The sequence below is a fragment of the Ornithorhynchus anatinus genome, chromosome 2 (genome assembly GCF_004115215.2).
Source record: "Ornithorhynchus anatinus isolate Pmale09 chromosome 2, mOrnAna1.pri.v4, whole genome shotgun sequence".
NCBI lineage: Eukaryota > Metazoa > Chordata > Mammalia > Monotremata > Ornithorhynchidae > Ornithorhynchus > Ornithorhynchus anatinus.
The window spans coordinates 98,706,600-98,728,881 of NC_041729.1; the positions used below are offsets into that span (position 1 = coordinate 98,706,600).

The following is a 22,282-nucleotide window of genomic DNA, read 5'->3' on the forward strand; positions in this document are numbered from 1 at the left end:
GATCCATCGAGGGGGGACAGGAACGGAGCGTGACGCGGAGCGTTTGAGGAAAAGAGCTCATCCGCAGCCAGGTGGCCTCTTCATAGTTTGCCGGAGAGTGGACGCCCTTCCTCCTTCCCAGGAGAGCCGCCCACAAGACCCCGAGCCGCCGAACGCGAAGCCCGGGCCCCCGGACCCTTTCGAACGTAGTCTGGAATTGAGTCTCAAGAGGAGACCGACATCGATCCGTCGATCGGCGGTATTTAATCGGGCACTCGCCGCGTGCAGGGCGCCGGACCGAGCAGGTGGGAGAGTCTCATACAGTAGAGTCGGTGGACGTCGATCTCGGGCTCGCCGGAGCGTCGGCTCTGCCAATTTCCCCCGTCGATGACTCGAGGGCCCGGGGTTGCCCCGGAACCCTTCCGCCGGCGGATTTTCCACGGCTGAACTAAAACGTCATTTCCAAATCGCGTCCCTCTAGTCTTGCGCGAAGGGGGGACGGCTGCCTCAAGGACCTCTCGGGCGCCCCGTCCGCCTTCCCCCGGCTTGCGGCATTCGCCTCGGCTGAAGTTATAGAAAATCCCAGAGAGACGCACACACGGCGGGACGCAGTTTATCTGCTTTTTTATTTAGCTTTCCCCGTTACACAGCAGTTTGCAATGGCTCATTTTATCATCCTGCTTCGACTCAGCACCACTGACGGTTCTGCATATAACCCACAAACTGGTCCACGGCATCGCAGTAATTATAAGTGACGTCCTCGGAGTGACGAAGGGTGGTTTCTTTCTTCAATTGGGGATTTTCTTTTTCTCTCCTCAGGTTGCCAAAAAAACCACAGAGCCCCTCAGGCCCGCTCGACTGACAGAACCGAGTGAAACCGCCAGGGCCCTACCAACTTCCCAACCGCGGGGAACCGACGCGCCCCAGACCCAGGCGTTAAATACGACCGCTACTCTAAATGGAGATTTCCGATCGTCGTCCAGGTGGGACAAGGAAGAGAAATTTTATTTGAGAGTGACGACGGTGACCCGCCGCGGGGCCACCCTGAACGGGGTTTTCCGTTCGGGGAATCTCGCCGCCGAGAGTTACGACGGCATCGTATCCCTGCCCGTCGCCCGCGCGTGCGTCCCCGAGGCCCGATCGACTCTGCCCATCCAAGGCCGAGGAGGAGGCGGCCGGTAACGGACGGCCGGGTCTGAAATTCCTTCCCCGAACGATTCGATCGCTTTGGCTTGTTCCGTCAAGCCGGGAGCACGGGAACGACCAGCTCTGGCTGGGGGCAGAGAACGTCTTTATGACGTCTGTTTTACCGTACGGCGCTTAGTACGGTGCTCTGCGGACAGTGAGCACTCGATAAACAGGGTCGGTTGATGGGGCGATCGATTTTGTTTGGGTCACTCCGGGCTATGGGACTCCCCCCCACATCTCCCATCCCAGCCTGCTGCTATTCTGGCCGGATTCCCCTCCCCGTCTAGACTGTCAGGTCGTCGTGGGCAGGGAATGTGTCTGTTGACTGTATTCTCCCACGCGCTTAGTACAGTGCTCAGCGCACAGTGAGCGCTCAATAAACGCGACTGGCCGAACCACCGCCCTCGCCCACGCCCGACCCTCCAAACCCACCGGGAATTCCGATGACATTCCCCAATTCACCTCCCGCGGGAACGACCGCTCCGACTCCAGGGAGGGAAGAGTCCCGGCCCTCCTCGTCACTAGTCAGTGTTCTCAACTACCTAATAAATGTTCCGTTAGTCAGATCACCCCCGAAAAGACATCAAACGTTGACCTCAGACCAGCTGTACGCACAAACCCTAATTCTAACACCCGGCGACGAGCGTCCCCACAACGCGTCTGTTTCGGGAGCACCTCCGGTCACCCCTTTCCGTGCGAAACCGTCACCGATGTACGGCAAAAGGTACGGCACCCAAGTAACGGTTTCTTTTCCGTGAGAATTACACCTACCCCGCTAGAGCGTCGATAACATCCCTTCCGTAGGCCCCGCCGGGGCTGGAAATCAATAATTCCGTACATCCCCGAGCATTTCTTTTTGACCGAGAAGCATTAGATTAGATTGAGCCGCCGATCCGACCGCGGTACGTGAAACGCGCCATCGGGCAACCACGGTTGCCGGTTTTAATACATCCGGGTCAGACCTAATGCGCCGTAAATATTCCTCCAGAAGATTCCCCGGGTTATGACGGAGCGCTCAGGCGGACCTCACCTCGCGCCTCGTGAAAAAGCCCGCGGTCGAAACGGATCAGCGTGTCCCTCTCCCGGACAGATACTCAAGGCCACGTCCGGGGGCCCCGTCACTTACACGCACCACGGCTCACACGGCTTTCATCAGCCGCCGAAGGATCGAAAACGTCAGTCCGCCGTGAGCCGGGATCAGGGAAGCCGCTTCCTTCAACTGCTCTCGCTCCCGGCCCGCAGTCGTTCGATCAGCTGATCGGCCTGCAATAATTCAAATCGATCGGAGCCACCCCAGCCGCCGGCTGCGTCGGGCCCGCTCACCCGAAGCGGGTCGGAGGTCACGGGTTCCAATCTACAGCTCGTCAGCTGTGTGACTCGGGGCAAGTCGCTTCTCCGGGGCCCAGTAAAATGGGGGGTGAAGAGCGGGAGCCCCACGGGGGCCACCCCATTCGTTCATTCGATAGCATTCGGGCGCTTACTCCGTGCAGAGCACTGTACCGGGAGCTCGGAACGTGCAATTCGGCAACGGACAGAGACGATCCCCGCCCGGCGCCTAGTAGGCGCTTAACGGGTGCCATCGTCACCACCGTCATTATCGGTGATGCAGACTTACCGTGATGAACCAGTACGAATTGACTCTGTAAACCATCCTGGATAAGAAGCTCAGCCGACTCGCTGGAGCCAGGACGTGAAGGTGCAGATGGGAGATGGAACAGAACGGAGGCCAGTGGAAACCCATCCTGAAACAGAGGGGGAAACGGCAACGGTCGGCAACGGCTGTCCCGAGGCACTGGATAGAGCTGCGGGCCGGGAAGCCAGAGGGACCGGGGTTCTAATCCCGGCTCCGCCCCCCCCCCCGCCTCCTCCGCTGGGTGACCCCGGGCGAGTCACCTAACCTCTCTGTGCCTCGGGCCTCTCGGCTGCAACGCGGAGCTGCTGACCGTGAAGCCCCAGATCGAACGAGGACCGGGTCCGACCCCATCTGCCTGTATCTACCTCGCCGTCGAGTGCCGTGCCTGGCGCGGAGCAGACGCTCAGCAGGTACCGTGAAAACCCAAAAAATAACCGCCCCCCCCCCCCCCAAACCCTTCCGAAAACCCAGGAGCCGTTTGAATTCGGCAGAGGCCTTCCCGGAAGAGGGACCGTCAGAAACGATGGGCGTATTCGCTGTGGGCAGGGAGCGTGTCGACCGACTCTGTTGTTCCGTGGCTCAGCGGGAAGAGCCCGGGCTCGGGAGTCAGAGGTGGTGGGTTCAAATCCCGGCTCGGCCACCCGGCAGCCGTGTGACCGTGGGCAAGTCACTTCACGTCTCTGGGCCTCGGCCCCCTCATCTGTGAAATGGGGATGAAGACTGTGGGCCCCACGTGGGACGACCTGATCACCCTGTATCCGGCTCTGCACATAGTGGGCACTCGCTCATTCATTCAGTCGTATCTCCTGAGCGCTCACCGCGTGCGGAGCCCCGTACCGAGCGCTCGGAAAGCACGATCCGGCCACAGATAGAGACAATTCATTCAACAGTATCTACTGAGCGCTTACTACGGGCGGAGCGCGGTACTAAGCGCTCGGAATGGACAAATCGGCAACAGATAGAGACGGTCCCCGCCCTTCGACGGTCTAACGACGGGCTCACGGTCTAGAAAGGGGAGACAGACGGCAAAACAGGTAGACGGGCATCAGTAGCGTTCGATAAGTACCACCGACGACGAGGAGGAGGAGGAGATCCGACGGGGACCGCGGAGAGGAAAATCCTCTCCCTCCGCACCCCCCGTGCCTCGGCCTGTTCGAAGCAGGAATGAGGAGAGGCTCCCACCCATTCTGTCGCTCCCAACTGAGCGCTGTTCAGCCAGGATAGGACGGCTCACCCGAGGGGACACGCTCGCGCGAGGAGGTGTGCACGGAACGGAGCTCGTTGAGGGCAGGGAATGTGTCCGTCGTGGCGCTCTACTCTCCCGGGCGCTTGGTACGGTGCTCCGCATACGGCAGGCGCTCGATAAATACAACCGACTCGCTCTCTCCCCATCCCTAACTAGTGCCCGAGTCCCCTTTCTCTTCCAAGACCAAGCCCCGGCATCAGGGCCCGGCCGTCAGAGAAGGTCAGGGGTTCTGATCCCGCCCCCGCCACTCGTCTGCTGGGTGACCGCGGGCAGGTCACTTCACCTCTCTGGGCCCCATCTGCCTCCTCCGTAAAACGGGGATCGAGACCGCGAGCCCCACGAGGGCCGAGGACCGTGTCCGACCCGATCCGCCTGGATCCCCCCCCCCCCGCCGCCCAGTGCTCAGTACGGCGCCTGACGCGTCGTAATGATGGTATTTGTTAAGCGCTTACTAGGTGCCAAGCGCCGTTCTCGGCGCCGGGGCAGATACAAGATGATCGGGCCGTCCCACGTGGGGCTCACAGTCTTCATCCCCACTTTCCGGAGGAGGGAACCGAAGCCCAGAGAAGTTGAGTGACTTGCCCAAAGTCACACGGCTAAGTGGCAGAGCTGGGATTAGAACCCGCGACCTCTCTTTCCAGAGCCACGCGGCTTCCCACCGTAGGCGCTCGACAGATACCCTCGTTCTCCTAAGAAGTGGGTAGATAGATGTTCTTCCCCTTGACTCTATTTACTTACTATGTGCAGAGCGCCGTACTGAGCGCTCGGAATGAACGAGTCGGCAACAGGTGGAGGCGGTCCCCGCCGTCTGACGGGCTCACGGTCCGACCGGGGGAGACGGACGGACGAGGACGATGGCCACGAATAGAGTCGAGGGGACTTTTTATTCACCCCATCCTCAGGTTCGCAGCTCTTTGGACAACTCCCCGATGTATTTATCGCTATTACCGTCCGTCTCCCCCTCCGGACTCCGAGCTCCCTGCGGGCGGGAAACGTGGCTGTCGACTCTGTTTGTACCGCACCCTCCCCAGCGCTCAAGTCCAGTACTCTGCACGCGAACTTCTCTGTGCCTCAGTTCCCTCATCTGTAAAATGGGGATTAACCGTGAGCCTCACGTGGGGCGACCCGATGACCCCGTATCTACCTCGGCGCTTAGAACAGTGCTCGGCCCGTAGTGAGCGCGTAACAAATACCAACGTTATCACGAAGCACGCCTAGTAACAGTACCGCTCTGCACACGATGAAGCGCCCGACACACACCACTGACTGACTGACCGGCGAAGGTGGGAGGGCAACCGACCTACGGGCCTCGGCTCCGCCACCTGGCTGCCCTGTGACCTCGGGCGACTCGCTTCACTTCTCGGGGCCTCGGTTCCCTCGTCCGGAAAACGGGGATTAAGACCGTGACCGTGAGCCCCGCGCGGGACAGGGACGGTGCCCAACCTTGCCTTCTTCGTTCATTCGGTCGTATCCACTGAGCTCTTACGGCGCGCCGAGCACCGTACCGAGCGCCTGGAAAGCACCCTTTGGCCGCAGAGAGAGACAGTCCCAACAGCCTGCACGCCGGCGCTTAGAAGGAGCGCCTGAATACCATTCGATTTGATTTTTTTAAAAAGGCTTTAAAGAGGAGGAAACGGAGGCTCAGCGAAGCGACCTGCCCAAAGTCAGCGGGGGAGCCGCGATTAGAACCCAGGTCCTTCTGGCTCCCGGGCCCGCGCTCTTTCCGCCCGGCCGCACTGCTTCCTCCGTCCTATCCGGCGGGGCAGCGGGCGGGAGCGGGCACCGGCGACCGCAAGGGCGCCGAGGGGGAGCGGCTTTGGGGGGGATCCACGTCCCCCCCTTACCCGTGGGCAGAAGCAGGAGCGAGGGTGTGAAGGTCACAGAGGACGGAGCGCCTGCGTCTTGCCCACCGCGACCCAACGGAAACGACCTACCAGAGAAATCCCCCCGAGGCGCCAAGGCCACGAGGGAGCAGAACCTAGGGCACGGTACTAACGGGGATACCCGGCAGGCGCTTACGACGCGCCGGGCACCGCGCTCCGCGCCCGGGTAACCATGTTGGTATCTGTTCAGCGCTTACTACGTGCAGGGCACCGTTCTAAGCCCTGGGGGAGATGCAGGGTCATCGGGTCGGCCCCCGTGAGGCTCCCGGGGAATCCCCGTTTTGCGGATGAGGGAACTGAGGCACCGAGAAGTGACTCGCCCACGGTCGCCCAGCTGACGGGTGGCGGAGCCGGGATCCGAACCCATGACCTCTGACTCCCAAGCCCGGGCTCTTTCCACTGAGCCACGCTGCTTCTCTGAGGGTAATAATGATAACGTTGGTATTCGTTAAGCGCTTCCCATGCGCAGAGCAGGGTTCTAAGCGCGGGGGGGGGGGGGGGGGGGGGAAACACGGGGGAATCGGGTCGTCCCACACGGAGCTCACGGTCTTCATCCCCATTTTACGGATGAGGGAACCGGGGCGCAGAGGAGTGACTTGGCTGAAGTCACCCAGCTGACAAGCGGCGGGGCCGGGATTAGAACCCACGACCTCTGACTCCCAGGCCCGGGCTCTCTTCCACCGAGCCACGCGGCCTCTCAAGAGCGGAAAAAGGATTGAGACCGCGAACCCCACGTGGGACACGGACCGCGTCCGGCTTGACGGCCCTGGATCCGCCGCAGCGCTCGGACCGGTGCTCGGCACAGAGCAGGCACTTACCGAGAACCCTAACTGTGAATATCGTATCATGACATTATTATTATCGTGTTATTATACCGTGACCGACTGCACGGGATTTACGAGGCTTCCTCCGCACCTCCCCGCTGTGAGGTCGCGCGAGGATTTCACTCCCCGGAAGGCGGATGTATTCTCATCCACTTGCCAAGTGACGCTGCCGGCTCGGCTCCCATTCCCCGTCGAGCGATAACGTCTCCTAAAAAGATCAACACCGCCTAACAGTCACTTCCTCTCTGAGGACGGACTTACCGCACATCGTCCAGATGAGTGAAGTTATTCTTCTGGAGGATGGTTTTTCCTGCCGTCACCATCTTCTCCACTAGGAGAGAAAAAGAAATTGCTTTTCACCTGCAAACAGCCCCGTCCGGTGTAGCTGGGGAGAACCGAGCGAAACCTGGTGATAACCATGTCGGTATCCGTTAAGCGCTTACTACGTGCAGAGCGCCGTTCTAAGCGCCGGGGGAGAGACAGGGTCAGCGGGTTGTCCCACGTGAGGCTCGCGGTCTTAATCCCCATTTGACAGATGAGGTCACTGAGAAGGGGAGCGACTCGCCCCCGGTCGCCCAGCTGACCCGCGGCAGAGTCGGCATTCGAACCCACGACCTCCGACTCCCAAGCCCGGCCTCTTTCCCCTGAGCCCCGCTGCTTCTCGGCGGCGTCGCCCACCCGGCCCTTCCCCGGGGTCGGCCACGGTCGGCCCCCGCGGTGTCATCGGCTGCTGGGCGAGGCCGCGGGTTCAAACCCGTCCCGGGTTAGAGGGGCGAGGGGAGAGCCGCGCTCGAGGTCCGTGGGGGCGATGGAACGGTCGCTCCCTTTATATCGCCCTGTTTGGTTAATGAGGCGTCCATCCCCTCGATTCTATTCGTCGGGATGAAGTTGTTTCGTTTCTGTCCGTCCGCCTCCCCCGATCAGACCGCGAGCCCTTCGATGGGCAGGGATCGTCTCCGTCTGTCGCCGAACTGTCCGTTCCAAGCGCAGGGTACAGCGCCCTGCACCTAGGAAGCGCTCAATAAATACTATCGAAGGAACGCGGTTTGGGCCGGATCCCCGGCCTCGCTGAATTTCCGGTCGGGCCCGAAAGATCCCAAACGGTGGCTCCCTGACCCATTAGCTCCTCGAGAACCTCCAGCGGTCGCCCATCCACCTCCGTATCGGACGGAGACTCCCGACCTCGGCCTTTCGATCCGTGGTGTTTACTGGGCGCTCACGGTGCGCAGGGCACCGTATTAAGCGCTTGGGAGAGCGGGGTGGCGTCGTAGATAGAGCGCAGACCTGGGAATCAGAAGCTCGTGGGCTCTGATCCTAGCTCCGCCGCTCGTCTACCGCGTGACCTCGGGCAAGTTACTCCACCACCTTACCCCCCCACTTCGGCGCGGCTCGGTGGCAGGGGCCCGGGAGTCGGAGGTCGTGGGTTCGAATCCCGGCTCCGCCACCCGTCAGCTGGGTGACCTCGGGCAAGTCGCTTCTCTGGGCCTCAGCGACCTCGTCGGTCAAATGGGGATGGAGACCGGGAGCCCCACCCGGGACAACCCGATGACCTCCTATCTCCCCCGGCGCTTAGAACGGGGCTCGGCACACAGTAAGCGCTTAACGAACGCCAACGTCGTCGTCGTCGTCGTCATCCCCTTACCTACCTCACAGTCTAACGAGCCCCGGCCGCGGGCCGGGCCCGTCCCCGTCGCCGAACTGTACGTTAATAATAATTACGGTATTTGTTAAGCGCGGGAGATACGGGGTCGTCAGGTCGTCCCACTTGAGGCTCTCAGTTTTCCAATCCCCGTTTTTACAGATGAGGTCACCGAGGCAAAGAGAAGTGAAGTGACTTGCCCAAGGTCACACGGCAGACCAGCGGCGGAGCCGGGATTTAGATCCCACGACCTCCGACTCCCCGGCCCGGGCTCCTTCCGCCGCTTCTCTATTCCAGGCGCACAGTAAGCGCTCCATAAATACGATCGAGTGAAAGCAGGGCCCATTTCCTCTACCACGCAGCCCCAAACTCGGTGACACGGGAGGGAGTGGGAGGAGAGAGGGGGCTACGGGGAGGAAAAGCTGGAGCAGACAAGAGCAACGGAGAAGCAGCGTGGCGCAGCGGAAAGAGCACGGGCTTTGGAGTCAGGGCTCATGAGTTCGAATCCCGGCTCTGCCACTTGTCGGCCGTGTGACCGCGGGCGAGTCACTTCGCTTCTCGGGGCCTCAGTTCCCTCACCTGGAAAACGGGGATGAAGACTGTGACCCCCCCCCCCCCACGTGGAACAACCCGATGACCCCGTATCTCCCCCAGCGCTTAGAACGGTGCTCTGCACGTAGTAAGCGCTTAACAGATACCGACATTATCATCATCATCATCATTATTAATAAACGGTGCCACCGACCGTCCCAGGGTCCCGATTCAGGAGGCCCTCACGACGGCAGCCGAAGTACGAGCTCACCTAAGGTCACGTCATCTTTCTTTAGCGTCTTGCAGTTCCCCAGGTGCTTCTTGGGCACCACCAGGTAATGGTGCGGAGCTCCAGGTCTGATATCTCTGAAGCAAACGAGCTCTTCATACTAATGCAGAGAGAGACAGCGTAAAGCATCACTCACCGACCAGCCCGCATTCTGAAATCCTCTCCTCAACGCCGCCCGCGCTCCGGTCAAGGCCCGGAAATCCCAATCCGGGCGAGGGATAAGATCCTAGGACCGAGCTCCCCGGCCCCGTCCGGGGGCGGATTTTGAGACGTCCCAGCCCACGGCTAAAAAACGACGCGACGTCGACTGTGCCCTCTCTTTCACGAGGGACCCGGCGGCCCGCTCGCCATTTCGGGGACGCTTATTTATCCCGGGAAGCCGGCGGATGTTACAGAATGAATTGATAAAATGCAAACACGATAATAAGGTTGGTATTCGTTAAGCGCTTACTACGTGCGGAGCACCGTTCTAAGCGCTGGGGGAGATCCAGGGGAATGAGGTCGTCCCACGTGGGGCTCACGGTCTTCATCCCCATTTTCCAGAAATGAGGGAACTGAGGCACAGAGAAGTGAAGTGACCCGCCCGCAGTCACACAGCTGACAAGGGGCTGACGAGGGGCAGAGTCGCCATTCGAACCCACGACCTCTGACTCCCAAGCCCGGGCTCTCTCCCCCGAGCCACGCTGCGTCCCACTTCGTCCTCAAAAGTCCGCACCCGGTGTCCTCCGCCACCCGGTACCAACTTTAGAGTTCACTAAAATCTCACCTAGCCCATGAGGAGAATTTTTGCCTCGTTAAATGCAAATTTCCCCGATCATAATGCCCAAACGCTTTCTGGCTACCGGATTATTTCGGCCACTCCTGCTTCAGTCATTAACGTTCATCCACCTTCATTTATGGGATCTCCGCCCTCAGACCCGCGTGAAAAACTAGCCGGACAGAATCCACGGCTCTTCCGTCACCTGACGTCGGCCGGTCGAGGAGAAAGGACCGGGGGGGTGGGGGGTGGGGGGGAGGGGTTTTTTTAATTTTTTTTTTTTTACTCTTGCGGAGCATTTTCGCATCCCCAAGCCAACAGGCCTTCCCCTCTCCTTAAAACCCTTCAACCGCCGAGTCACCTGCCCCGAATTCTCAACGTCGAGTAAAGTCGAACGGCTTCCCGGTGCCGTTTCGGACCCACGCGTCTCCCGCGGCGAGGAGTGTCGTCTCTGCCACAAAACCCGCAAAGCCCAGCCTGGGAAGGGCGAAGCGAGCTGGACGACACCGACAGATGACTGAGCGCGGGGAAGAGGCGGCTTTTTCCTCACCCCCCCCCCCCCCCCCCGCCGGCCCCCGCGCTGCCTTTCCTCCCCGTTTTAGGGCAGGGGTTGTCTATTTGTCGCTGACCTGATAACGTTGGTATTTGTTAAGCGCTTACTATGTGCCGAGCACCGTTCTAAGCGCCGGGGTAGACCCGGGGGGATCCGGTTGTCCCACGTGGGGCTCCCGGTCTTCACCCCCATTTTACAGATGGGGTCACCGAGGCACCGAGAAGCGACTCGCCCCGAGTCACACAGCTGGCAGGTGGCCGAGCAGGGATTCGAACCCATGACCTCCGACCCCGTGCTCTTTCCACTGCGCCACGCCGCTTCTCCCTTCTCTGCCGCTCGGTACAGTGCTCTGCACACGGGAAGCGCTCGATAAACACGACTGAGTGAATAAAGTCGAGTCGGCGTCGCCGCGCCGCTAACTCCCGAGGCCCCGGTCCACCGTCCTGTCCACAGGAGTTGTTCAAGCGGGCGAGGCGCCGGGCCTGTTGTTGTACTGCATTCTCCCAAGCGCTCAGAAAGGTGCTCCGCGCAGAGTAAGCGCTCAATAAATCAGGTCCATCGACCGACCGGAGGGTCAGGAGCGGCTTCCGATCCTAACCTCCAACTTTCAGGCGGCGTCCTCCGCCGTGGCCGAACGGGGAGAGCTCGATCGGGATCGAACCCACCACGCGGTGCCGTTCTCCCCGTCGCCAGCGGGCCGAGGAGTCGGGCGGGGCGCGTTCGCCGGCACACGGCGGAGCGCTGACCGGATACCGTCATTATTCATTCCTTCCGTCGTATCTACCGAGCGCAGAGCACTGTACTAAGCGCTTGGAAATTTCAATTCGCCACAGATAGAGACGATCCCTGCCCGACGACGGGCTCCCGGTCTCGAAGGCAACCAGACAAGTAGACTGGCGCCGATACCATCGAAATAGAAAAACGGAATGACATATACACGATCGCTGATTCCCTCCATTGATCTCGATGACGTTATCTTGGTCCGTCTCCCCCGATAAGACCGTGGGCCCGTCGCCGGGCAGGGGCGGTCTCCATCCGTTGCCCCGACCGTCCATTCCAAGCGCTCGGTCCAGCGCTCTGCGCATAGCAAGCGCTCCATAAATACGACTGAATGAATGGATGGAGTAAGAGACACGCACAAACAGACACGAGTGCTGCGGGGAGGGGAAGGCGGAAGGGCGGAGGGAGGGAGTCGGGGCGATGGGGAGGGGAGGGGGAGCAGAGGGAAAGGGAGGGCGCAGTCTGGGAAGGCCTCCCGGAGGAGGGGACCTTTAAGTAGGGTTTCGAAGAGGGGAAGGGAATCGGTTCGGCGGAGGGGAGGAGGGAGGCCGTTCCGGGACCGCGGGAGGGCGGGGGCCGGGGGGTCGACGGCGGGATGGGCGAGGACGGGCGGGGGGGGGGGGGGACGGGACGGCGAGGAGGTCATTCCGTCGCGCCTCCTCCGCTCACACTACCGGAAGGAGCCGCTGGATCCCCGCCGGTCCCGCCACCTGTCACTTCCCCAGAAGGCCCGCCAACGATTCCCTTCCCCCCCATCCCTATCGATCCGCCAACTTTCCCGGGATGGACGACTCGACGGCCGCGCCCCGACACTCGGGGGAGGCCGTGGAGCCGACGGGGATCATCTGTCGGCCAGGCTGCGACTGACCGTCATCGACCAGGCCGGGGGTCCGTTAGCTCTTCGGGGGAGCGGCGTCCGACAAGCGCCGCAAATAAAAAAGAAATCACACTCCGGGAGTCAACTCCCTCCACCCCCACGGGTGTTCATTCTAATTACGTTTGGCCACGATAAGGATGACGATGGTCTCCGTTGAGCGCTGCCTACGTGCAGAGCACCGTTCTCGGCGCTGGGCGGGACATACGGGGGTCGTCGGGCTGTTCCACGTGGGGGTCGCGGTCTTCATCCCCATTTGACGGATGAGGGAGCTGAGGCAGAGAGAGGCAGCGTGGCTCAGGGGAAAGAGCCCGGGCCTGGGAGTCAGGGTTTCATGAGTTCGACTCCCGGCTCCGCCCCTCGTCAGCGGGGTGGCCGTGGGCGAGTCACTTCACTTCTCTGGGCCTCAGTGACCTCATCTGGAAAACGGGGCTGAAGACGGTGAGCCTCACGTGGGACGACCCGATGACCCCGTATCTGTAACAGATACCAACATTTTTATTATTATTATTATTATCATTATTCATTATTAAAACACTCCCGCGGGCATCCCTTCATCGGGTCCCTCCCGGACCGGTCGGCGCCGACACGCGGGACGACGTCCCGAGGCGCCCGGCCGGGGTCACGGTTGGGAAAACGCTCTCCGACGACGGGGGACACGCCGCCTGATCGGTAGCCGCCCTCGGAGTTCGGAAACCGCGGCGGGTCGATCCGGTTTGGCGGTCATATTAAAGAGCTGGCCCAAGGGGACGGTTGGGCGCCCGTTGTCGTCGCTATCTGTGAAACTCCTACTGTGCGCCAAGCACCGTTCTAAGTGCCGGGGCGGATACGAGGCAATCGGTCCTCACCCCATTTTACAGATGAGGGAACCGGGGCCCGGAGAAGTGACGCGACGTCACACGGCTGACGAGTGGCGGAGGGGGGCACTGGAACCCGTGACCCCGGACTCCCAAGCCCGGGCTCTTTCCACTGAGCCACGCCGCCTCCCTACCTCTATTCTTAGTATATTCTTAAAAATATTCTTAAATATATATTCTCAAATATATCCTTAAATATATATTCTCAAATATATTCTTAAATATATATTCTCAAATATATTCTCAAATATATATTCTCAAATATATATTCTCAAATATACATTCTCAAATATACATGCTCAAATATACATGCTCAAATATACATGCTCAAATATACATGCTCAAATACACATGCTCAAATATACATGCTCAATATATTCTCAAATATACATTCTCTATATACGCTCAAATATACATTCTCAAATATATATTCTCAAATATACATTCTCTGTATACGCTCAAATATACATTCTCTATATACGCTCAAATATACATTCTCTATATACGCTCAAATATACATTCTCTATATACGCTCAAATATACATTCTCTATATACGCTCAAATATACATTCTCTATATACGCTCATATATACATTCTTAAACATACTAAGAATTTAATATTCTTAATCCCCCGATTAGACCGTAAGCCGGTCCAAGGGCAGGGACCGTCTCTCTCTGTTACCGACGTGTCCATTCCAAGCGCTCGGTCCGGCGCTCTGCCCACGGCGAGCGCTCAATACATGCTATCGAACGAACGGGCGTCCTTAAATACGTCAAGCATCTGATATTCTTAAACACGAAGAATAATCAAGCTGATTCCTTCACCTCCTCAACCCCCGCAGTCGGCATCCACCGCTCCCCCGTCTCCGTCCCCTCTTCGCGGACGGGGTCCGGACCTCCCCCTTCGGTGGGAGCGTCCGACGTCCCGAGCCGGGCTGCGCGTACCGTGGGCGTCCGGCACGGCGCTCTGCCCACAGCGGGGGTCCAGTCGATCCCGTCGATGAGAAGGAGGGAGTCCAGCGGGAGCCCCCGGGACCGGCCGAGGGACGGGGGACCCCGTACTGGTTTCATCCTTCGCTTCCTGATTTTAAATCGTCGTCGCGACCCCTTCCGCTCCCCGGACTCTCTCCGCGGCAGACGGGCCCGGCCTGCGTACGCGCCGTCTCTAGCACGGCGCTTAGCGCGGTGCTCGGCACACAGTAAGCGCTTAACAGATACCGTGATTATTAGTTACCATCGTTAAGAACGAGCATTCCGGGATCGGTCGCCGCTCAGAAGGCGCCGGGGCGCAGGCGAGCACGTCGGGCCGGACGACGTCCCACCTCGGGCTCCCGGGCTTCATCCCCGCGGCGTCCGTTCATTCGGAACGGTGCTCGGCACACAGTGAGCGTCTAACGACTGCCGTAATTATTAATCATCATCAATGATGATAATAACTCCGGGATCGGTCGCCGCTCACGAGGCGCCGGGGTGCACGCGAGCAGTGTGCTCCCTCTGAGACCCATCTCCTCCAAGAAGCCTTCCCAGACTAAGCCCCGCTTTTAGAGAAGCAGCTTGGCTCAGTGGAAAAGAGCCCGGGCTTGGGAGTCAGAGGTCACGGGTTCAAATCCCGGCTACGCCACTCGTCAGCTGCGTGACCGTGGGCGAGTCACTTCACTTCTCTGGGCCTCGGTTCCCTCCTCTGTAGAACGGGGATGAAGACCGTGAGCCTCACGGGGGACGACCCGATGACCCTGGGTCTCCCCCGGCGCTTAGAACGGTGCCCTGCACATAGTAAGCGCTTAACAGATACCGACGTTAAAAAATACCAACATTTTCCTCACTCCCCATGCCCTTCTGTGTCCCCTTGACTCGTTCCCTTCGCTCGTCCCCACTCCCAGCCCCACAGCACTTTATGTATATACGTGTGTGTATATATATATATATATATATATATATATATATATATATATATATATAAAGTAAGATACGTAATTTTATTTATTTGTACGGCTGTCTGTCTCCCTCCATCTAGACTGTCAGCTCATTGTGGGCAGGGACTGTCACTGTATACTGTTGCACTGGACTTTCCAAAGCGCCCAGTACGGCGCTCTGCACCCAGCAGGCGCTCAACAAATAGGGCCGAACGAATGATTCGCACACGGAAAGAGCTCAGTCGACACGAGCGGATGAACGAACGAAGGGTCGGGAAGGGAAATGATGCTGGTATCCGTTAAGCGCTTACTACGTGCTGGGCACCGTTCTGAGCGCCGGGGGAGACCCAGGGTCATCGGGTGGTCCCACGTGAGGCTCCCGGTCTTCGTCCCCATTTCCCGGACGGGGTCACCGAGGCCCAGGGAAGCCAAGTGACGCGCCCACGGTCCCGCGACCGACGAGGGGCCGGAGCCGGGATTAGAACCCGTGACCTCTGACTCCCGAGCCCGGGCTCTTCCCGCCGAGCCACGCCGCACAGTCCGCGCATAACAGATACCGTGATGATCATCATCACCGTCTATTAACGACGGCCAAATAGCCGGCTCGCCCCCGTCCGTGCCCACCGAGCGAGGCGTTTATTAGCATTCTGGGGATCTGCGCCCGGGCTGACCTCCCCCGGTGTCTCCTCTGCAATTATGCCATCATCAAAGGAGGGGACCGCCTCGCCGCGTCTCCCTTCCGCGTAAAATCGGGCCTCGCCCGCCCGGGGCACCCGGGGGGGGGGGGGGGGGGGGGCGGATCCGCCGAGCGCTCACCACGTGCCCGGCACCGTACTAAGCGCCGAGGCAGGACGGCCCGCACGGCCGGGCGGGGCCCAGTTCACGCGGAAGGAAGAGGCGGCGAGGGGGTCCCCTCCTTTGATGATGCCATAATTAGCGTGGCTCGGTGGGAAGAGCCCGGGCTTGGGAGTCAGAGGTCATGGGTTCGAATCCCGGCTCTGCCCCTCGTCAGCTGGGTGACCGTGGGCGACTCACTTCACTTCTCTGGGCCTCGGTGACCGCATCTGGAAAATGGGGATCGAGACTGTGAGCCCCACGTGGGACGACCCGATTCCCCCGTGTCTACCCCGGCGCTTAGAACGGTGCTCGGCACATAGTGAGCGCTTAACAGATACCAACATTATTATAATCGCCCCCCCCCCCCCCCGCCCTCGCGCCCCTTTCCGGCCGGGCCCGGCCTGCGCACGCATTCATTCATTCGGTAGTATTGACTGAGCGCCTGCTACGTGCAGGGCACCGTACTGAGCGCTCGGAATGGACAAATGGCTGACAGAGAGAGACGGTCCCCGCCCTCTGACGGGCTCACGGTCTAATCGGGGGAGACGGACGGACGAGGACGATAGCCGATACGCTTCTATCCACCCCGGTGCTTGGTACGGTGCTCGGCGCACAGTAAGCGTCTAACAGATACCGTAATTATTAGTCATCAGCGTTGAGAATGATCATTCCGGGATCGGTCGCCGCTCACGAGGCGCCGGGGCGCAGGCGAGCACGTCGGGCCGGACGCCGTCCCACCTGGGGCTCCCGGCCTTCATCCCCACGGTGGTCGTTCATTCGGAACGGTGCCTGGTACGTAGTCGGTGCTTAACGGATACCGTAATTATTAATCATCACCATTGTTAATGAAAATCCCGGGATCGGTCGCCGCTCACTAGGGGCCGGGGCGCACGCGGGCCCGTCCCACCTGGGGCTCCCGGCCTTCATCCCCGCGGTGTCCGTTCATTCGGAGCGGTGCTTGGCACCCAGTGAGCGCGTAACAAATACCACCGTCACCATTCGTGAATTCATTCATCCGTTCCTTCGGTGGCCCTTATTGAGCGCTCGCTGTGTGCAGCGCACTGGACTGAGCGCTTGGTAAAGGATAACGCGATGACAGAGCCAGAGAGAGAGAGACGGTCCCCGCCCACAATGAGTTCACGGCCTAAAGCGGGGGCCACGAGCTTCATCGTAAATAAAATTACAGGGAGCTGAGGAGCTGAGAAGAAGAATGATGATGATGATGATGATGATGATGATTACGGCATCGTTAAGTGCTTACACCGTGTGCCAAGCACTGTTCTAAGCGCTGGAGGGGGCGCGGAGAAACGAGGTGATCAAGCAGGACGCCCAACCTCAACCCCCAATTTACAGATGAGGGAACTGAGGCCCAGGGAAGTGAAGCGACTTACCCAAGGCCACCCAGCAGACCAAAAAAAAAAAAAAAAGCCACAAAGGTACTTGTTAAGCGCCTACTATGTGCCAAGCACCGTACTAAGCGTCGGGTAGAAGCAAATCGGGTGGGCCACGGTCCCCGTCCCCCGTGGGGCTCACGGCCTCGATCCCCATTTTACGGATGAGGTCGACTGAGGCCCAGGGAAGTGAAGCGACTCGCCCGAGGTCCCCCCGGCTGACCGAAAAAAGGTAGACTACGTGCCGGGCACCGTACTGAGCGCTGGGCAGAGGCCAACGGCCTGGGGCGCGGTCCCCGTCCCCTTGGGGCTCCCGCTGTCTGGGCCCATTGGACAGACGAGGTCACTGAGGCCCGGAGGAGGGAAACGACTCAGCCAGGGTCAGCCGGCAGACCAGAGTAAAGGCGCATTTTAGGCGCTCACGACGCGCCGGGCACCGCACTCAGCGAACGGGGGGGAGGCTCAACGACAGGAGGTCACTGAGGCCCCGAGGGGGGGAGCGAGCTGGCCCGAGGTCACCCCGCCGCGCCCAGGGCATCGGTTGGGCGCTCACTAGATGGCGGGCGCTGGACTGAGCGCCGCGGGGGGGGGAGGGGGGAAGGGGGGGGGGCCGCAGCGCTTCGCGGAGGGTCCGGGCCCCACCTGGCAGGGCAGCAGCGTGGTGTGCGCCTCCTGGCGGCGGCCGATGCGGCAGAACACGCACTTGGCGTCGTAGTCGGCGTCGTAGTCGGCGTCGTCCGCCGCGGAGGCCGCGGAGGCCTCGGGCCCGTCCGACATGGTGCGCCGCGGGGCTCCCGACCACGGCCGACGCGCGCCCCCCGACTCCGCGCCCTCTTATTGGCCGCGGCTCCGCCCGGGACCCGCCCCCACGCGGGACCTCGTATCCTCATTGGCTGCGGCTCCGCCCGGGACACGCCCCCCCGCGGGACCTCGCGACCTCATTGGCCGCGGCTCCGCCCGGGACCCGCCCCCCCGCGGGACCTCTCATCTTCATTGGCTGCGACTCCGCCCGGGACGCGCCCCCCCCGCGGGACCCCGTATCCTCATTGGCTGCGGCTCCGCCCGGGACACGCCCTCCTGCCAGATCTCGCATCCTCATTGGCTGCCGCCACTGCCGAGACGCGCCCCCGCACACGGGACCTAGCCACCTCATTGGCTGCGGCTCCGCCCGGGACACGCCCCCCGCGGGACCCCGTATCCTCATTGGCCGCGGCTCCGCCCGGGACACGCCCCCCCGCGGGACCTCGCGACCTCATTGGCCGCGACTCCGCCCGGGACGCGCCCCCCCGCGGGACCTCGTATCCTCATTGGCTGCGGCTCCGCCCGGGACACGCCCCCCCCGCGGGACCTCGCGACCTCATTGGCCGCGGCTCCGCCCGGGACACGCCCCCTGCGTGACCTCGCAACCTCATTGGCTGGAGCTCCGCCCAGAACACGCCCCCCTGCGGGACCTCGTCGTCTTATTGGCCGCGGCTCGGCCCGGGACACGCCCCCCCCCCCCCCCGCCAGAACGCGCAGCCTCGTTGGCTGCCGCCACCGTCGAGACACGCCCTCCTGCCAGACCTCGCATCCTCATTGGCTGCCGCAACTGCCGAGACACGCTCCCGCCGGGACCTAGCGACCTCATTGGCTGCGACTCCGCCCGGGACACGCGCCCCCCCCCCCCCCCCCCCCGCGTGACTTCGCATCCTCATTGGCTGCGGCTACTATCGAGCCACGCCCCCGCCGGAACCTAGCGACCTCATTGGCTGCGACAAACTCTCGAACCACGCCCCCGCCGGGACCTAGCGACCTCATTGGATGCGACTCCGCCCGGGACACGCCCCCCCCCCCCCCGCGTGACCTCGCATCCTCATTGGCTGCGGCTACTATCGAGCCACGCCCCCGCCGGGACCTAGCGACTTCATTGGCTGCGGCTCCCATCGAGCCCTGCCCCCTCCGGAACCTAGCAACCTCATTGGCTGGAGCTCCGCCCGGGACACGCCCCCCCCGAGGGACCTCATCGTCTTATTGGCCGCGGCTCCGCCCGGGACACGCCCCCCTGCGAGAACGCGCAGCCTCATTCTCTGGAGGCCCGCCCAGGGCACGCCCCCTCAGGGACCTCGCATCTTCATCGGCTGCGGCTCCGCCCTGGACACGCCCCCTGCGAGAACCCGCATCCTCATTGGCTGGGGCGCCCATCAAGCCACGCCCCCTCCCTGATCTAGCGACCTCATTGGCTGGAGCTCCGTCCGGGACACGCCCCCCTGCGAGAACCCGCGTCCTCATTGGCTGGGGCCTCCGTCAAGCCACGCCCCCTCCCTGATCTAGCGACCTCATTGGCTGGAGCTCCGTCCGGGACACGCCCCCTGCGAGAACCCGCGTCCTCATTGGCTGGGGCGCCCATCAAGCCACGCCCCCTCCCTGATCTAGCGACCTCATTGGCTGGAGCTCCGCCCGGGACACGCCCCCCTGCGAGAACCCGCGTCCTCATTGGCTGTAGCGACGCCCTGACCACACACCTCCCTCGGGACCTAGGATCCTCATTGGCTGCAGCCTCTCCCAGGCCACGCCCCCGGCGTGAACTCGCCCCCTCCCGGCCTCACCGTAGCAAGAACCCAGGCTGGGGAGTCAGAGGTCATGGGTTCTAATCCCGCCTCCGCCCCTTGTCAGCTGGGTGACTGTTGGCAATAATAATGTTGGTATCTGTTAAGCGCCTACTCTGTGCCGAGCACCGTTCTGAGCGCTGGGGGAGACACAGGGGAATCGGGTTTGTCCCACGTGGGGCTCCCGGTCTTCATCCCCATTTTCCAGATGAGGGAACTGAGGCATCGAGAAGTGAAGTGACTCGCCCACAGTCACACAGCCGACGAGCGGCAGAGGCGGGATTCGAACCCGTGACCTCCGACTCCAAAGCCCGGGCCCTTTCCACTGAGCCATTGCGTCACTTCGCTTCTCTGGTGCCTCAGTGAATAATAATAACGTTGGTATCTGTTAAGCGCTCACTCTGCGCCGAGCGCCGTTCTGAGCGCTGGGGGAGACACAGGGGAATCGGGCTTGTCCCACGTGGGGCTCCCGGTCTTCATCCCCATTTTCCAGATGAGGTCACTGAGGCCCAGAGAAGTGAAGCGACTCGCCCACGGTCACCCAGCCGACGAGCGGCAGAGCCGGGATTCGAACCCACGACCTCTGACTCCCAAGCCCGGGCTCTTTCCGCCGAGCCACGCTGTGTAAAACGGGGATGAAGACTGTGAACCTCACGTGGGACGACCTCATTCCCCTGGATCCGCCCCAGCGCTTAGAACAGTGCTTCGCCCATAGCGAGCGCTTAACAGATACCAGCGTTATTATTCCCCTCTTTAAACTGTGAGCCCGTCATTGGGCAGGGACCGTCTCTATCTGTTGCCGAATTGTCCACTCCAAGCGCTTGGCGCGGTGCTCTGCACATAGGAAGCGCTCAGTAAATGCTACCGAATGAATGAATAGCAAGCACTCGATCCATACGATCGAACGAACGAATAAGTGCTCACTAAATACCACCCATCGAGCGATCGATCGATCGAGCACACCTCTCTCTCGGCCTTCAAATTTACCAGACCACGGTTCGGTCTCATGGTCCAAGCTCCCTTACAAACGCCGCCTCCTTCGGGAAGCCTTCCCCGATCGATTCCCACCGCCCCAAACTACATCGTCCAGACAGTCACCCTTAGCGGGGTGTGTTGGCCCTTCTCCCTGGCTCTCTTTTAACCCCCGCGAAGCAGCGTGGCTCAGCGCTTTGGAGTCAGAGGTCACGAGTTCGAATCCCAGCTCTGCCCCCTGTCGGCTGCGGGACCGTGGGCGAGTCACTTCACTTCTCTGGGCCTCAGTTCCCTCATCTGTCAAATGGGGATTAACACGGTGAGCCCCACGTGGGACAACCTGATTCCCCTGGATCCGCGCCCCCCCCCCCAGCGCTTAGAACAGTGCTTAACAAATACCAACGTTATTATGTTTCTACTTCCTCTGTCCACATTTCAATCGATCGTATCTACTGAGCGCTTACTGTGTGCAGAGCACTGTGCTAAACGCCTGGAACGTACAAGTGGACAACGGAGACGATCCCCGCCCGACGACGGGCTCACAGTCTATATTATTTGGGGCGAAGACGTAATTTGTCCTCCCCTGTCTCCCCCATTAGACCAGGGGGCGGGGGTCTCTGTCTTTTTTATATTTTCGTTGTTTTGTATTTGCCCAGGTGCTTGATAGTAATAACGATAATGTCGCTATCTGTTAAGCGCTTACTATGTGCGCAGCGCTGTTCGAAGCGCCGGGGGAGATGCAGGGGAATCGGGTCGTCCCCCGCGAGGCTCACAGGCTTCATCCCCATTTGACAGATGAGGGAACGGAGGCCCGGAGAAGTGAAGCGGCTCGCCCCCGGTCACCCAGCTGACGAGTGACAGAGCCGGGATTCGAACCCACGACCTCTGACTCCCCAGCTCGGGCTCTTTCCACTGAGCCACGCTGAGAGGGCCCGTTATATCGTACTCTCCCATGCCCTCAGTACACTGCTCCGCACACAGAAAGCACGCAATCAACGGTATTCATTCATTCATTCATTCACTCATTCAATCGTATTTATTGAGCGCTTACTACGGGCAGAGCACTGTACTAAGCGCTTGGGATGAACGAGTCGGCGACAGATGGAGACGGTCCCTGCCGTTTCACAATCACGTACGGTGCTCTGCACGTAGTAAGAGCTTGATCGATTTATCGAGTGCTTACTGCGCGCATCCGTTCGTTCAGTCGTATTTACTGAGCGCTTACCGTGTGCAGAGCACTGTACTAAGCGCCTGGGAGAGTACTATGCAGCAGAGGCGATAGAGACGTTCCCTGCCTCCGAGGACCTCACGGCCTAGAGGAGGAGACAGACCGTATAGACAAAGAAATTATGGATACGTACATAAATGCTGTGGGAATTCAGGGTGCGAATTCACTCATTCGGTCGTATTCACTGAGCAGCGCTTACCGTGTGCAGAGCGCTGTACTAAGCGCCTGGGAGAGTACTATACAGCAGAGGCCATAGAGACGTTCCCTGCCTCCGAGGACCTCACGGCCTGGAGGAGGAGACAGGCCGTATAAGCAAAGAAATT

At 60.8% G+C, this 22,282-nt stretch overlaps 1 protein-coding gene across 1 annotated transcript; it reads right to left on the reverse strand.

Annotated features, from left to right (window-relative positions):
* Positions 1-586: 586 nt before the first annotated feature.
* On the reverse strand, positions 587-17,990 carry HINT3 (histidine triad nucleotide binding protein 3). Its single transcript, XM_029058267.2, has 5 exons — positions 17,817-17,990; positions 9,195-9,312; positions 7,015-7,084; positions 2,783-2,909; positions 587-2,430 (listed from the first exon to the last, which is right to left on the reverse strand). Exons 1-5 carry the CDS (start codon positions 17,949-17,951, stop codon positions 2,383-2,385), a joined length of 498 nt encoding a protein of 165 aa, XP_028914100.1. The 5' UTR covers positions 17,952-17,990; the 3' UTR covers positions 587-2,382.
* Positions 17,991-22,282: the final 4,292 nt, after the last annotated feature.

What these genes read in the sequence shown, in the direction of transcription:
- HINT3 (XM_029058267.2), bottom strand. Translation starts at nt 17,951, where the DNA reads ATGTCGGACGGGCCCGAGGCCTCCGCGGCCTCCGCGGCGGACGACGCC. An exon ending in CCACGCTGCTGCCCTGCCAG is followed by an intron (nt 9,313 to 17,816) that starts GTGGGGCCCGGA and finishes TCTCTGCATTAG; the next exon opens with TATGAAGAGCTCGTTTGCTT. An exon ending in ATTCGTACTGGTTCATCACG is followed by an intron (nt 2,431 to 2,782) that starts GTAAGTCTGCAT and finishes GAATTATTGCAG; the next exon opens with GCCGATCAGCTGATCGAACG.